At 35.4% G+C, this 18,324-nt stretch overlaps 1 protein-coding gene across 4 annotated transcripts in view; it reads left to right on the top strand.

The window, feature by feature from the left end:
• Positions 1-18,324, top strand: part of LOC100771923 (laminin subunit alpha-2) — a 541,373-nt gene that overhangs the window by 200,171 nt on the left and 322,878 nt on the right. For all 4 annotated transcript variants that reach the window (XM_035440328.1, XM_027402872.2, XM_027402871.2 and 1 more), the window contains exons 5-8: positions 1,730-1,909; positions 4,644-4,733; positions 6,285-6,402; positions 11,389-11,567. In XM_035440328.1, the coding sequence (XP_035296219.1) occupies positions 1,730-1,909; positions 4,644-4,733; positions 6,285-6,402; positions 11,389-11,567 (567 nt within the window). The remainder of the gene's footprint in view (positions 1-1,729; positions 1,910-4,643; positions 4,734-6,284; positions 6,403-11,388; positions 11,568-18,324) is intronic.

The raw sequence follows: 18,324 nt of genomic DNA, 5'->3' as shown, positions 1-18,324 counted from the left end.
TTATATAGGATACAAAAGAATGGTTATAGTATTTTTAAGTGCTCCCCATAATTCAATATGTAGGAACATAGTTCATGGATGCCACCCTTATGATCTAATTACCTCCTAAATGACTCACCACTGTCTGTATCAACATCCCAAAATCAGATCCAGCCCAGAAATTTGGGAGTGAATAGTGGGAACTCTTCATCTATTAAATATGCTCATTTCATACATGTTACAATATCTGTACTATTTTCTACAAAGTGAAATAGCAAATCAACAACCGTGTACATTTCTCATTTTGAAATGTATTGCCCAGTTTTGAGGTATTTGTGCCAATTGGCTTTACACTCATAAAAGAAAAATATGTGACCATACAAAGCTAGTCTTGTCCTCAAAGTGCGTTTTCAATATTGGGAAAGATTATCAATCTAAACAGTAGAAAAATAGTTTGTCAATTCACCTTTAGTAAGCAGTTACCTTATTATAAAATGATAGAATTTTATCAGGAGTTGATAAGCCAGTTGTATTGGTATATTTTTTCAATAATACTTTCATATCTTTTTTGTTCAAATTTATTGCAAATTATTTGGCTTTCTTTCCTTTATGATTTAAAGTCATGCTTAAAAGTACTAAAGACCTACATGCTTTATTTATGGTAGATATTTTATTTGAACCAACAGTTTATCTATCCTTCAGTAGATTCTCTGCTCATTTGTGGGGAGCTGATACCTGCTGGGGAGCAAGAGACATTTTTGTTTAGGGATATGGTCTCTGGTTGGGTAGACCATACTCCAGTGAAGGTCAGACATGCAAGACTTAATGGGCATTGCACACTGTACTTGAGGGACTTAAAAAATCTATGTATCTATAAAAATTTGGTGGTAAAAGGAATGGGGACAGATCTCAAAAGATTGAGAAGAGGAATAAATATGATAAAAATGTATTGTATGAGATTCTCAGGGGAAAAGGAATTATCTTCTCTTGAGGTAGTCCTGTGAACGCACACAAGCTTTCTGTGCTTTGGGGGATGGTCCATTTATACATAGAAAATGGTCTGATCAAACTGTACTTCTTCTGATGTCAATTTGCTAAATTATATTTGTTAAAAAGAAGTCACCATTACATCCAGATTTAATACAAATTCAGATAATCCATTTTTCTTATAAAGTATGTTATAGCCTGTGTGAATTTTTGTCTTCTTGGTCTATCAATTACTAAAAAATAAATAAATCATAACAAAAACAAATCTATTGAATTGTCTGGGAGCTGAGATTTATCTAGTTTCCATCAAATTTATCATTTTGTCCTGTATATCATCCCTGAAATATACTTCCCCATTGGTCATAGGAAGAGTTTCAAGTTCAGAATTATTTTTAATCCATGACAGGGGCCTAGTTTTGTCAGAAATGGCTAACATTTTCCTACCAATTGTTCTTGTTTTTTACTATATAATTTTTTAAATTTGTTGTATAGTACATTATTTTGTAGAAAAAATATAGTTGATTTAATAGTTAATTTCTGGGAATACTATGAAATGGCTTAGAAGAGACAATTATAAATAAGTACATCATATGGTATATGCAACATGTAACAGATAAGCAACACTACAACATGGACATCTATTGAAAGACCATAAGTACCTCCATCACTTGCTGCGCTTGGATGTGTGAACACAAGCCTGCATCTGCCATGTGGGGAAAGCAGGAAGAAAACTAATCATGTAATCCTTTTCTGCTTCATGTAGATTCACATTTCACTGATTAATGGGAGACCAAGTGCTGACGATCCCTCCCCTGAACTCCTAGAATTCACCTCTGCTCGATATATTCGCCTGAGATTTCAGCGCATCCGAACCTTGAATGCCGACTTGATGATGTTTGCTCACAAAGACCCCAGAGAAATCGACCCCATTGTCACAAGAAGAGTAAGTGTTGGGAAGAACACTGCAGCCTGAATGCCATCATACCCATATTCTTAATACTTGATGAAGGATCTAGAGAGAAATCGTTCTGTGATTTGTAGGAACATTTATAATAGACACTTTAACACCCAGAACACTCTGCTTTGTTCAAATCCAAGCTCTGTGACCTATTAATTACATGGAATTTATCAAGCCCTTCAACATTTTTCAACTTTAATTTCCTCTTTTGTAAAATGGGGATCATAATATCTTGTTCATAATCTTCTTAAAATACTGCATTAATCTCTGTCACTTTAGGTGATCTGTATTTTTATAATTGTCTCTGAGCTGCTACTTAAACAGGGTTTTGAAACACTTTTGGCCAAAACCCACATGGGGAAATACATTTTATATATTTACCATACACATAGCTGGTGTTATCGTGGAAAGCACATTCTAATTCAGTAGGTATAGAGCAGGAATGAGATTCTACTATCTTAGAAAGTTTCAGAGATGTCAATATTGCTGGTCCAAAGACCAGGCTATCTCGTCAAATATTCTGGATCCATTAATGATACATGAACCACAAAATTAAAACAATAAAAAGCCCTGCCTATTGAGAAGATGATTCTATAGACTGCTTTTATTCTTTATGAATAAAATTAACAGAAGAAAAAAAAGTCTTAGAATCTTTTCAACACATCTTTGACAACCAAAGCTAATGGTGTATTTTCTTTCAAAGTCAAACAAACAGAAAAGTGTGAGGTTGTTATGAGAAGGATGATCTGCTCAGCTTGCTGTTCCTAATTTTGATTTTCCCCCCTATGTACTCCATACTCTAGTCATGAATTTGTGTAGTGTCTGTCCCCACACAGCCAAACCATTGTAATAGTTTAAATTCAGCCTTGAACCCTAAGGGACAGCCATGATAACAAAGCAATTGCTGTACGGTACACCTGAGGCTACACATAGGGAAGGGACCAGTAGGGTGAAATTGAACCTGATGGTAGAACACTTAAATCTAGAATATGAAGATCAGACCATGGCTACCACCTAACCTCCTAATGACACAGTGAGCTGAGTGTCACTGTTCTTCATCAGTCTTCTCCTGTTTTTCTCTCCTTATTGATTAACCTACTACCCAAGCTTACCCTCTCCATCATCACAGAATAACTACCAAGGTTTTAATTATCTCCATACAACATATGGTAGCCGTTCTAGTGCCTTTTATTTTCCAAACTTAAAGCAATTTTACTTTGTATTATATTTTACCAGATTGTCAATTGCCTTATGCAGAAGTAATCATTATATCTTAACACTGTTTGGATTCTTCACAGATTGAAAAAAATCACCTTTAATTTTATTTTTAGCATGAAAAAGTCTGAACAATATTGTGAAATGTATTCTTCTTTGACAAGTATTTCAGGGAACATCAATGAAAAAGAATACTGTTCCTTTTTATTATCTTTTGCAGGACTGATTGGAGGTTGTGTTACACATTTATTATTTACAGTGGCATTAAACTTGAGTCTGAGTCGCCATATTGCATATGCTTTCCGAAACTGCTCAAGTTCAAAGAACACTACATGCAAATTTAAATAAATGAAAACAGAATAGCATATTTCATCACTTCATACTCAAAAGCAAAGCAATATGTGCTTACAATTAAAATGAATTTCCTAATTTTAAAAGCATCTACAGTAATACCACACTGGCTTCTTGAGCAATTATCTCCATTTGTATCTATGTCATTAAGTTATGAAGTTAAGTAAAGAGAGATTTTGTTCTTTTTTTAACTTACCTAAATTTCTCAGCATGTTCCATTAGTTGAAACTCTAGCTATAACAAATAACCAAAGATGAGAAAAATGATACTATATGCATATAGCAAAACCAAAGAAGAATAGAAAAAAAGAAATATATAGAATAATAAATAATTTTTAGTCAGGGAACTCAGATATGTGTTTATTACTTATTCTTACTGAAGCTGCCATTTCTTCATGTATGTACTTGTAATATTAGAGCTTTCTTTCCCTGAGAGGGTTATTTGGATACTAAATGATGATGTTAAAAAAGTCTAATGATTATAAAATGTTATACACATTAATTAAAATTTCAATTTAGTGCAGCTCTATAATTATGAATAGTATCTTAAAAATAGCTGGTAGTTTAAAATGACTATGACTGTAGCTTTGTGTTAATTTCAGATAGGAAAGCAGTTGTAAGAACATTTTAACATAATAAAAAAGCAAGTTTTCTGCACATCAAACCTTCACTTTATGATTTTTTCCTTCCACATTCCTTGTGAACCTTTATAAAAATTATATTGTTACCACCACAGTTTCCCTTAAAGGTATTGTTCCACTTCAAATTTGTCAAGTAAAAATGGGATATTCTGATTCACAAATACCCAGTTTCTCAGAATCATAACTAAAGAGGTTGTCTTATAAGAAACTGTGTAAAACAACTTTCTGAAAAATTACTCAGCCTCAAGGTCAAAACTGCTGTGGCAATGAGGTACTCCAGCCTGGACACTGTAATGCCCATGAGAAAGAAATCCCCAACAGGGGCATGTACCACAAATTGAAGGCCTTCTTCTTGGGGCTATGAGTTGCAATACTAGGAGTTACTTCACCTCAGGAAAGACAAGGCAAAGGTGAAGTTTTAACTGACTGACCTTCCCCCTTTTTCTCCTCTTCTGTTCTCCCTCTTTAGCAATGCTGACATTTCTCTCTCTCTCTTTTTTTTTTTTTTTACAGTATTACTACTCAGTCAAGGATATTTCGGTTGGTGGGATGTGCATCTGTTATGGTCATGCCCGGGCTTGTCCACTTGATCCAGCAACAAATGTATGTATATTTATAGGACGCTTAGGCAAAGCGAAATGCCACACTGCAAAATACTTCAGGAGAGACTTCACTGAAAGGAAATGCTGAGAATGGGTGTCAGGTCCCCACTTAAATGCTTTAACAGCAAGCCTTGCCAGGGTGAAATGGAGCTGGCAGTTAAGATGATAGACTTTGAATCCTGCCGTCACTGCATCAGAAAACAGATTAGTTTTCTTTTCCCATAAAGGTTCCAAAGCGGTATCTGTTTTGAAGCCTCTCTAGCTATGACAGCCTGATGCACAGTTTAGCTTTGTGAGAATACCTGCCATCAATCTACCTGTCTGGTCCCTTAAAATTTTTTAATCAAAAGAAAAAATCATGCAAAGAAATGAAAACTGTGCATGGAGGTAAGCATATAAGTGTCCCTGTGACAGGAAGCTGACATGGGGGAGGGAAAATAAGAGAGTATTCGAGTGTTGAAATTGCCAATCTCGGGCTTGAAAGCTTTTATGTAGAACTTTTCATTAATGACAACGAATGCACTAGGTGAACATAACCTCAAGAAGACAAATGAGCATGTGTTTTTCTCCTGTCATAAACAAACTGATGAAATTCAAAATCATCAACTGTGCAGCATATGGAAGAGATAGATTGAATTGGAAAATAAGTGGGTATCTCTAAGGCCATGAAGGGATTTTTTTGTTTGTTTTTGTTTTTTGCATCTACTAAAAATCTACTACAAGTAACGTTATACCCAAAGTTAGTTTTCTGATTAATGACTTGTGTAACATTATCTCCCAGAGAGTTGGGAGGCCCTGGCTGATAATTCTGAACTAGTTTGAGTGTAGCTTGCTCCATGTTATCTATCAGGGTCACCAATGAACAGTGTTTCCCAAGTATTGAGAGACCTTAAAGCAGCCTTGGAAAAGCTATGAATAGAGACTAGAACACAGGGCACAGAGACAAAAGCCATGGAAACAGAGATTCTAAACTCCTGCTTTTCCTAAGGACCTAGATGTGCAGTGGGGACTAGACTTCCTGTCTTGTCATTTCTGAAAGTCTGTTGTTTTTTTTTTTTTTTTGGAGACAGGGTTTCTCTGTGTAGCCTTAGCAGTCCTGGAACTCACTCTGTAGACCAGCCTGGCCTCAAACTCACAGAGATCCACCTGTCTCTACCTCCTGAGTGCTGGGATTAAAGGCTTGTGCCAGGACTGCCCAGCACTTATAAAACTTTTAGTAGTGTTCTGAGGTAAGGCTTATATTAGGCCTGTGCCCTAGAAAAGAGAGTCTCAAGGTACTGGAGAATCAGAATTCAGTCTTCAACTGGGCCTCTCTGCTGTCTTCAGAACCTAAACCCAATAATTCCAGCCACAGCAGGGAGCAACCACACTGCTGCAGATCGTTTGTAAACACCCTAGTACCGCCACTGTCTCCTGCACACGCTGACCCTAATTTTACAATTTCATGCATAGTCTAGATGTTTTTCCTTTTCTACACCCACCTTTCAAAGACAACCCCTCTTCTGTGGTTCTATACAACACTCAAAATCTTCTCCTCTCCCTTTGTGGCTAGAAATCACGTTGCGAGTGTGAGCACAACACCTGTGGGGAGAGCTGTGACAGGTGCTGCCCTGGATTTCATCAGAAGCCCTGGAGAGCTGGGACTTTCCTCACCAAGACTGAGTGTGAAGGTATGTCCCTGACTTGAGAGGACGTGTGATGGTGTGTCCCTGACTGACTTGAGAGGACAACCCTGCCATTCTGCTTCTTCTCAGGTCACAGAGAACATCACTGTGAGCTAATGTGGGTTAGGTATTCTCATATCCCAGCTATATATTTTAGCCAAGGCCATAGCTAGTAAATTCATCAACCAACTGTCTTACTACTTCAGGTTTCTTGGAATTTCATCTTAAATTTCTAAATATTTATCAAATGCTATGAATTTATCATAAATATAAGGATTATGGGAAACACAAGAGAAAATACCACATATTTTTCTTCATAAGGAAAAAGTCAGTACTTGTAGCATAAGACACCAACACAAACATAAAAACATATGGCAGCATATAACCACATCTGAAACATACAAAATATACAGCAAACACAAACACATATTAAAAACAAATATTCATAGTACACATATAAACATGAAAATGCACAAAAACCATATAAATCACATACATAAATATACAATAAACAAACACATGCACAAACCCAGACACAGAAACACATAGGAATACAAAGAAACATATAAGAATGAAGACATACAAATATATACAGTCACTAACAAATACATATAAGATCATGCACAAAGACATAAAAACATCCAAACACACACATAGATAGGCACACAAGAAGAGACACACAAACATACAAGTACAGGCATGAAAACATAAATAACCAGATGCCTATGGACATAAATAGAAATGGAGATGGGCAGTAAGTGAAACCTAGTCTTTGGGGTGCCTTCTGAACACAGATACTGGTATAGTCTGTATTGTCTGTCTCTTTTGGTCCGGATAATCACTTATAACCTCCCACAAATAGCCTTTAAACAGGACTGAGTACAAGAGTCCAGTCAAAGGTGAGAGATTATCTTTATGATAGAACCAGGCTATAAACAGAGAATGAAAGGATTCATTAGTCACACTTAGGCTGTGCAATGCTGATGATGCCATCTACAGTGGTAAACAGTCATTAGATTAATTCCATATAGCAATTACCATAAAGAGTGCTTTAGTAAATGTGGAAGGGGAGCTATGGCTTTGACATACTGATTGTCAATAGTCTACTGCTTTAAATACAGATTCCTTATAGCAACACCACTATAGAACTACTTATAATAAAGTGGTATCTGTGGTGATTATTAGCACATTTGATGGACAATGAGCATCAAGAAAAAGTGAAAGAAATGAAAAATAGGTCAACAAGAGTTCATACTTTAAACAATTACCTTAGAGATAAAATGAATCTGTTTCTCCTCAGGAAAATAAACAGCCTACTGCCTGAGATACTAATTTGGTCAAGTAGCCCACCATAGTGACCTGAATTCTAGATATGCAATTGTTTATTTTTATTTTATGTGCATTGGTGTTTTGCCTGCCCATATTAGAGGGTGTTGGACCCTAGAGTTAAAGATGGTGTGGAACTGCCATGTGGCTTCTGGGAATTGAACCTGGGTCCCCTGGAAGAGCAGTCAGTGTTCTTAACCTCTGAGCCATTTTTTCAGCTCCCGTTACCTGAATTCTAGAGAATTCTATTTTTTGTAGATTTTTTTAGGGCAAGAAAAGATCTCAACACACACAGTTCTACAGAACGGTAGACTCAAACTTGCAGGAAGCCAAATTCAGCTGAATTCAATATTAATATTTTAGTGAGACAGCCTAGACCATATATTTTAAGTTCAAAAAGTATGAAAGGTCTCAAATACAGGCTTGCATCAAGTAAGTAAATCAAGTCCTATATGTTGAATATAAAGAAATGCCATTTATGTTTATTGTGGCTCATATATTGGACATGGTAAGATTCAAGACAATTGAATAAAATATTCTCCAATCATAAAACCCACACTTTTGAGATTTTTAGTGCTACACATGTTATCCACATTTTGAGTATCTTTGATGTGTGTCTACCTGTTCTATTATTAGTGGACAAATGAAGAGGCTTAGCCACCACTGAATGCCAAACAGACTGTAGGTCTGTCCATTCTTCATTTTCAGCTCTTCTCAGCCATCTCTGATCTAGCAGGATCCGTTTGTTCTTATGTAATTTTAAAAAGTTGGGGATTGTAAGTGCTTTCTTCTTTTGTAAGGTGGATGGGAATGTTGTCTTCCATACTCTGAAGAATAAAGATTTTCAAAGCCCAGAAATTAATGATGGCTATCTTAATCATAGGATAGCCAGGCCCCACACCACTGGCAATGCATCCATTTCTAGAGGGAAACAGAAAATGTCTCCTTTCCAAGTTTAATATTTAGGAAAATCTCTCATGATAGGAAAACTCTCCCTATATAAAAGATAATCATTTCTAATTAATTTGAGTTTAATTTAGATTTTCAATGATCTGGTTTATTTAAAGCAAGATGTAGCTCTGAATAATGACAAATTTTCATTCTGTTACTAAGACTTTAAAGCACATGTCAAGGCTTTTCTGTGGAATAGAAAGTTGCTGATTGACAACATAGAAAATGGCTCACTGATAGCAGACACCATCCCTATCCTCTGAAGCCATCAGCTTAGAGTTGGGCACAGTATCGTTGATGCTGATAGACAGATAATGGGTTCTGGTTGCAGGAAATATGAGTGATTCCACCCAAGCATCAAACATTAGCCCACAGTTTACATACTCAGTAACATCCATTCTAAATATTGTGTAGATAATTCTGTATTGCATTACACACTTCCATCTACACTGATAGCTGAAAATTTCCATTTCTTATAATATATATTTAAAAGAGGATGTTTAAATATTTGTTTGTCTTTTCCTAAACCCAAAAAGTCATTTATAATGAATGAACAATTATATTTATTACTGTGTATTCCCTAAAATAAAGCTTGAAACTCTACAAGTATAATGAAATTATTATTTTCTAAATCAAAATGTTGGAGAAGGCTTTTTCAACAACCATGACGAGGAGATATCATTCTTACTGTATTAGGAGGTCTTACATGTCAGTAAGAAAAACAATAATGCTATTATACAAAAGCAAAACAGTTCTGTCTTTTGAAAAACATGGCATTCACAATTCAGACAAAAGAGAATGACTCTTAAAACCAGGACACAGCAATGAAAATATTGTTTGATTTGTCTGTGTATGCATACATCATCCTAACAAATACTTGAATACTTGATATTCTAATTATACTATAATAATGGTATCAATAAGTTACAATATTGGTGAGGTTATGGGGGGAAGGCTTTCATCATGTCTATTGGGTAGAGATTCATCTAGGAGAACATTTTGGGATGGCCATTTTTTTCAGTCTATTAAAATTCAAGTTGACATGCCTTCAGTCTAAAATAGTAATTATATTTTTAATAATTTAGTCCAAAATGTATCATATGTCTACACAGGCCATATTCTAATAATCTTTGCATTATTTTAATTGCTATCACTAATATATTTCTTGGAGCATGTCTCTCCAGAATTTTTTTTAAGTACTTTGCATTTACAAAACCAATCAAAGAAGTAAGTCATAAAATGGCAGCAAAATACTCTTCAAAGTCTCTGAGCTTAACAAAGGAAAGAGTTTAGCTTCATAGACCAGATCTCACCCTCAGTGTCATCCATTGATGCCAGTATATGTGCTCTGTTGCTTAAGAAGAAAACCCCCTGGCAACTTTGACTGTCCCTTAGCATGGTATTGACTCATGCCTCCTCTCCAGTAATATTCTGTGTAGCTGTGGGTGATACCCATGCTGTTTTAGAAAGAAAAGTTAGTTTTAGTAATGTCAGACAGTCTAGAAGAGTATATAAATACATAAAACGCTACGTACATACATGCACAGTGTGTGTGCATGTAAGTGTGTGTGTGTGTGTGTGTGTGTGTGTGTGTGTGTGTGTGTTTGTGTGTGTGCTCATACCCTCTGATACACAAAAACAAATCAATGAAAGAACAGATAACCAAATATACAGGAGGAAGGAGACTTCACAAATACCATTCCCTGGTTCTCTTCCTTATAAAAATTCATTATATATTTAAAAGCTTTACCAAGTCTTTTCTGGGAAAAGTGATTTTTCCCCACTGTCTTGAATTCCTATAATGCAACATGAAAAAGATAAAGAGGGTGAAGAGCAGGACAAATCAATTGAACTTATTTAAAGGCACTATGGTAATGGTGTTGCATGCATCATCTCATTTGATGCTTTTAAATATCCCTATCTTAATGACTATTGACTGTCCATGCTTCATATGGAAACTGAGTCCAGTGAAAGGAGGACATTACTTATATCACATCACTGCTAATCAAGGGCAAGAACATCCCATTCAAACTACTCTGGCTCTCATTCTGTCTGATTTCTTGATACCTACTGTGTACCTGTCTCATTGACTGGAAAGGATGTGAGAGGGACTGAAACAGGAGTTTGGAATGCAGGTTCTTGAATCTCACTTCAGAACAGTGTCCAATACCAAGGACAGTAGTTTGTATGTGATTTCCCCTGTCTCTGATTTGGTTTAGTGATGTAGGAAGAGGGTTTCATCATAATTGAAATCAATAACAGCAAATATAAAATGACTAGCAGAGAATCTAGCCTATTGAAAAGTTTTGTTTGTTATTAATGATGAAAAATTGGAGTAATTAACTCCTCCCTGTCCATTTTATCCACAAGATGTAGTATACAGGGTCACACGTGGGCATTATTCATCATAGATTACATGATTGTTAATCATTTCATGCTTTGTTCAATAATTTATCTGTCACAATTAAATGCCGATTCAACTATATGAAATTGTAGTTAGATTTGAAACAGTGAACTTTTGGTATTTCCACACTCAGTTGAATTTGTAGATTTTAATTATTTCAAACTCATTACAAGAATAAATTTATTGATATATATGTAATAAGTACAAATGCTTTTAAGGACTTGTGTGTCTATGCTATATGGATAATGAAATATTTTTAAATATATTTTAAACATGAAACTAGTACTTACTGCTTTGTATTTTGACTGTAGCATGCAATTGTCATGGAAAAGCTGAAGAGTGCTATTATGATGAAAATGTTGCCAGAAGAAATCTAAGCTTAAATATACATGGGAAGTACATCGGAGGGGGTGTGTGCATCAACTGTACACAAAATACTGCTGGCATAAATTGTGAAACATGTATTGATGGATTCTTCAGGCCAAAGGGGGTAAGGTATACTTTTCTCTCATAAAGTTTTATTTTTGATTTTTCATAAGAGTTATGTACTCCAAACTGACTTCAACATCTCTAAAACATGGGGCTTCATCCTTTAAAAGAAGACTGAGAACTTTTCTTACCTGAAAGTGTGGCGTGTGGATGTGGTATGCAGTGTTATAAGCACTCCAGCAAAGTCTTCTTTGAATTCCTCAAATTGAACCACATCCAAGTAGAGCTGTCTTCTGATCTTAGAAAATTAATTAAGTTTGCCTTTCGGTAAATGTCCAACAACAACAAAAGCTAGAATACAGTACTTGTTCATTTGCATCTTAATTTCTTCCATCATAAAACTTGAAGATTTATTTATCTTTGTTAAATGTGCCAATAATCGCTCATTTATAAGAACTAATAATATTCCTTTGCATGAACATACAAAGTAATTCAATCATTCTCCCATAGATGGATATTCAGGTAATTTTCAGATTCTTATTAGCTCCTACAAACAAGTCTACATATGTCATGTTATGGTCTTGTTTTAATGCATCTTTTGAAAATATACTTAAGAATAAAATGGTTGTTTCATAAGATAGGGCTGTATTAAAATTTATAAGACATTTCTACATTGTTATCAAATTATCAATGACATTTTACATCTTCACCAAAAATGTTTTGTGTTTATGAGTTCCATGTTGCCACTAATATTTATGGTTGACAAACTTTATATTTGATTTTGATCCCAAGGCCTATTGTGTAGCTTCTATGATGAAGCATATGTTCAAGTAAAGATACTATTCTTCTTCAATTTAGAAATTTTCCATTTTTAATTTTTAAACAATATCTTGAACTAATTTTTGTATTTTCAATGAAATAATGATTTAGACTTATATCTAGTTATTTAGGAATCATACAATGTTGCCATATAATGTGGATCAACTTGAACAGCCACATTCCTTATTCACTAACATCAGCCCACTTGGAGTCAAGCAATGCAGATTCACCCACTTTATACTGCATTTGAAACAAGGCTCTCTCTTTAGTAGTGTATTTGCATTTCCACAAAATGTTTAAAATTATCTTTTACTTTTTGAGATTATAATTTTATCATTTTCTACTTCCTGTTCTTTCCGCTAAACTCTCCCATGTACCCCCACTTACCCTTTTGGTTAAAATTCATGCCCCCTTTTTTTCAGTAATTGGTGGTGATGGTGGTAGTGGTGGTGGTGGCGGTGTGTGTGCGTGTAGTCTGTATAATGTTATTTGTATGTATGTTTTCAGGGTGGCCAAGAAAACACCAGTTCATTACCCATAAAATTTTACAATCTAGTTCTCAAATAAAGATCATATTGCTTGCTACTTGCTTAGAATCTTGTATTAATAGGGAGACAAGGACTCATATTAATGTTGAGTCACCTGATGAACGTTTGTCTCCATGTCCTTTTCAAAACTTATTCCTAACAGTAAGTTTGGAATACTGATCTTACATACCATTGGTTAAATTTAAATGTGTCTTTTGTGTGTATGTTGTGTCTCAAATAGTAATTAAATGATTTAGTAAAACTTTTTCCCCAATTCTTTCATTTTATTATTAAGAAAAAATATAATACTGAGTTTATCATCTGTACTTATTGAAAATTAATTTGTTTGTTCTAGGATTCTTACAGTATTCTTTAGAATTACACACTTAGACTCTTGTCTATAAATAACGCCAGGCTCACTCTTTACTTTGAAATATTTATGATGATGTTAAATAGAATTGGTGAGAGCTGAAGTTTTTATTTTGTTCTCACTTTAAATACAAACATAATAATTCACTATTGAGCATGCTGTGAGTTATGGGATTTTTATGGGTGCCTTTTATCAGATTCAGCAACTTCTCTCCTCTTCCCAGGTAGCTGAGCATTTTTATAATAAAAAAGTGCTGAGGCATTTTATCAAATGTTTTTCTGCATCTATTAAAATAAATATATGTATTTTTACTTTTCATGTTAACATGGTCAGCTTGTATTCATTTGTAGGATATGAAAACAATTTTGCATTTGTGTATTAAGTATCGTTTATTTATAAAATACTATAATTTTCATGCATAGGATGGTTTTATTAAGGAGTTTTGTTCTGCTGTAAGAGGAGGAATTTTGGACTTTAATTTTAGGTTTTTACAATATCTTTGTCAGTCATTTGTAGTATGGTTTACCAGCCTCAAACGAAAGTGCTAGGAATTGCTTCCTTTTCCACAGATTAAAAAAAAATCAATTAGATCTCTTCCAAACATTCAATACACCTTAGGCTAGAATTTCCCTGTGAGATACCCAAACTATGCATTTATCCCTTTTCATGGATTCTGGGAATTAAAATTGATATTAATTGACTTTTTAAATTAGATGTATGACTAAACCTAGTAGGTTTCATATTTTTATTTTTTGTGTATATGGCAGAGTTTCATAATGTAGCTGTTATCAAATTGAAATCTCCTAACCAGACTTGCAGATATTGAAATTACAGACTAGCTCTAACAGGTCATTCTCATGCATCTTACTTTTCAGAGTAATTGTTTTTCTTCCAGACAGTCAAACATTTGCCATAAAGGTTTTGTTTGTGTGTTGACTATCTCTATTCCCTTTTAAAGCCTAGAGCATTTTACTGGTGTGGTACCCATCATCTGCTGGATTTCATTGGTCCTTATGAAAGCACACTGGCATTTGTTTCTTGTTCCTACTATGTGTAATCCCTGTTAATTCATTAACTGATATATGGGTTTGGTTGATTAAATTTAAGCCAGGGTTTTACTAAAGAGTTTAGGATGGTCTGAAACTCATTTTGCAGTCCAGACTGGCCTCAAATTAATTTCTCTCTGGCTTCAGTCTCCAGAGTTCTGGCATTTGGGGCTTGTCCCAATGCCATTAAATTCTAGATACCTCCTTTAGGTTTGCTTCTCAGCAACTATTCTAAATGTCAGAAAACTGCCCTGCCTATCAGATGAAATGTATGGTCTGTGTATGTTCTGTAAGCAAATAACTAGTTTTACATTTGTGATAAGAGAAGAAGTAAGAGAAAAGATACAGGGTAGGAGGGCGCTAAACAGACAGAAACCGACATGGTGCAGCGCCTGCACTTCGGCACTGGTCACTTTACACAAAAATATTCTCCAAACTCAATACACAGTGGTGTGTTGTTGAGATTTCCCTGCTTATCTTGTATGGTTTACTGAGCTTCTCATAGCAATCAACTTTGATTTGGATTCACAATGAGAGTATTTTAGGATATTTATTTTTTGTTGTTGTTTTGTTTTGTTGAGACAGGGTTTCATGTAACCCAGCAGTTGCCTAAACTTGTAGCTGAGGCTGCCTATGATCAGCTCCTGCCTCCACCTCTCAAAAGCTGAGTCTCCACACATGATGGACCATTATTTCATTAACAGTATTACTTGATCTATGCTCTCTTTCTTCTTTCTGAGACCAAAGACCTGAATGTCAGGTTGCTTAATTGTTCCCTGCAGGTTGCTGAGGTCATGATCACTTTTCATTTCTTTTCTGCTTTTCAGATTGAATAGTTTCTCTTTATCTGACATCATGTAATTGGGTTGACCCCCCACCCCACCAAACACACAGCAGTATTTGTAATCTGACATTAAACCTGTCCAATGAATTTGAAAATTTGAGATTTTGCTTTTTGGCTTTCTGGAGCTGGCTACCCCACCCTTTTCTAATACTTTGTATTTTTCACCTGAAATACTTTATGCATCACTCATAAACATCATTCTATAAATTATTTGACATATCTACAGTTCCTCCATTGATTTCCTTAATTTCAATCCTGGGTCACCTTGGCATCTATCTTTATTGACTTCTCTTTCTTTAATGATTGCTACATTTTCCCATTTCTTCTCATACTTACGAACACAGATTCTTACAGTGCATTTGTGGTGATTAAGTACAAACCTCCTGGATCCCATTTTCTTCCTCTGAAAATTTCGAATGTGTCCTAAACAGAGGAAAGTTACTGGTGCATAGAGCAGTGGAGGAGAGCATTTGATGCTTGAGAGACAGTTGACAGACAGTTCATGGTGCTTAACTTACATTTCTAAGTTTGTTTAAATCCTGTCTACTTGGTGCAAAGCACTGAAAACTCTACTCAAGTTTCTCTGTTTTCTTTTTAGTTCTTTCCACTGGGCTTCTTGGCATCTTGTGAATGACTTTTTATGCAGAATGGATCAGTTAAGCTGTATGGGGGGGGATGTCAATATACCTGATGTTGCTACCCAGCCTCCACAGACCTCTCTTCTGTTGATTTTTCTTTTTGTTCTTTAAACATCAATTTGGTTTTTTAATATTATTATTATTATACTTTGTATTTTATTTATTATTTATTATAATAATTATATTATTATTTAAAATATTACTATAATAATAACACTATTATTATTATTATTATTATTATTATTATTATTATTATTTTGGGTTTGGTTTTGAGACAGGGCTTCTCTGTGTATCCTTGGCTGGCCTGGAACTCACTCTGTAGACCAGACTGATCTCAAACTCATAAAGATCTGCCTGCTTCTGCCCCCCGAGTGCTGGGATTAAAGGTGTGCTCCATCACAGCCTGTTTCAAACATCAAAGTTTTATAGTTCCTGACTGCTTCTTATTATTCTCAGAGGGCTCAAGTAATTAATTTTCACATTTTCCCCAAGTTTACATTTTCATCTGATGGTATGTTAGACTAATGTGCAACATTACCAAAATCATAACTGATAGCTGGGTTAAATTTTATTTACAAGTGACATAATTAAATGAATATACAACTTCTGTAATTATGACAAAATGTTTATACAAAAAAGAATTTTGAAAAAAATACAAATTTTACAAACACTTACTATCTGGGTAGAAGTTTACAAAGTTTATAAAATCAAGACCTTTGTGTCTGGCAAATTGTGAAGTAAATTGTCTCCACTATATTCCCTAAAACTGTTGTCCTGATGTTTGGAGATATAGTCTAGAGATGAAACATTTACCTAGCAAACTTGAAGCCCTTGGTCTTACTAATTTAATTTGATACTAGATTTATCTACTAAATACACATACTTGATTTTATTTGCGTGTGTATGTTTTACACATAAAATATTTAAGCAAAGTTTACTTGGGTGCTAATTAGTAATAATCTGAATTACTTTGGGAGCACTGAATTCGTTATAGAACAGATCTGTTTGTCAGTCTCGGAGGTTAGAGAATTTTCTGATCAGCAATCTGATTCAGGTATGTTTTCCTAATCAGTATCAAGCATAATAATTAGCTAGAGGGCTTTGGTTTCCTACTTCTTGCCATTGCAAGTATGAATCAGATTTGTAACACTCTAAAGTTAATTCAAAGTATCTATAAATCCTTGCAATATACCACAGAGGCTTTCTGATGTCTGGTGACTCTTCCCTGTAGAAAGCCCTGTTCTAAATTATATTTACAAATAACATTTTCTATTTAAGCTCCAGTTTAAATGTTACTGTTTCTGCACAATTATTGTTTGAAGGCAATGTGATGGGTTGTGGCATTTGATCCTAGGGGCTCTTCCAGTGTGTCTATTTTTCTTCCTTCCTTCCTTCCTTCCTTCCTTCCTTCCTTCCTTCCTTCCTTCCTTCCTTCTTCCTTCTTCCTTCCTTCCTTCCTTCCTGTCATTTAAATTAGAGAGAAGCTTGCTTCACATGTCAATACCAGCTCCCTCTCCCTCCCCTCCTCCCCGGAACCCCACCAGCCCCCTCCCCAATCCTCCACCCCCATCTCCCTTCGGCTCCCCAAGGAGGGTGAGTCTTCCATGCGGGATCTCAAAAGTCTGTCACATCATCCTAGGTAGGGCCTAGGCCCTCCCCCATTTGTCCAGGCTGAGAGAGCATCCTCCACGTGGAATGGGCTCTCAAAGCCCATTCGTAAGCCAGGGATAAGTACTGATCTACTACCCTAGGCCCCATAGATTGCCGAGGCTTCCTCACTGATACCCATGTTCAAGGGGTCTGGATCAGTCTGTCCCATGCTGGCCTCTCAGCTATCATTCTGGGGTCCATGAGCTCCCCCCTTGTTCAGGCCAGCAGTTTCTGTGGGTTTCACCAGCACGATCTTGACCCCTTTGCTCACCACTCCTCTGTCTCTGCAACTGGGTTCCAAGGAGTTCAGTTCAGTGTTAAGCCGAGATCTACAAGGATGACAATCTAAGCAATAGTGGAGAGACTACATTAAATGCTCTTCCCCAATAATGAGATTGATGACTACCTTGTATGCCCTCTTAGAGCCTTTAGTACTTTTCGTTTATCAGTGTCTTACCAACCTTTTTATTTCCATAAGCTTGTTAAAGGTAGTGAATATGGCTCATGTCTGTGTTAGGGACAGTGCTAGAACCATGGGGACATGATTAATATCGTCTTAAACAAATGATGGTTTCTAAACTGTTGTGAACTTGAGTCATATTTGATTAGATATATAATCCAGTGTGGTTTTTACATCATGATTTATATTAGCAAAAATATTCCTCCTTAAAAATGAAACTATGTATAGACACAAAATGAAAGATATAGTCTACTAGAGAAAAGTATATTCATATATATTCATTTCCTGGGAAACCAGTATAGGGATTTTGTTTTCTTCCATGCCATCTGGAAAACTAATGTGTGTGAAGTATTGTGAGCAATTTAGATTTGTTTAATTAAAATATTCAACAGTAAAAGCTCCTTGTAATTCTAAGCATGTACTGTGTGCCAGGGATCTTGTGAGATACCTTCCAGGCCATCGCT

This window comes from Cricetulus griseus, chromosome 2 (genome assembly GCF_003668045.3).
Source record: "Cricetulus griseus strain 17A/GY chromosome 2, alternate assembly CriGri-PICRH-1.0, whole genome shotgun sequence".
Lineage (NCBI taxonomy): Eukaryota > Metazoa > Chordata > Mammalia > Rodentia > Cricetidae > Cricetulus > Cricetulus griseus.
Note: the sequence above shows the minus strand (reverse complement) of the source record. Positions and strands in the feature narration are given on the sequence as shown.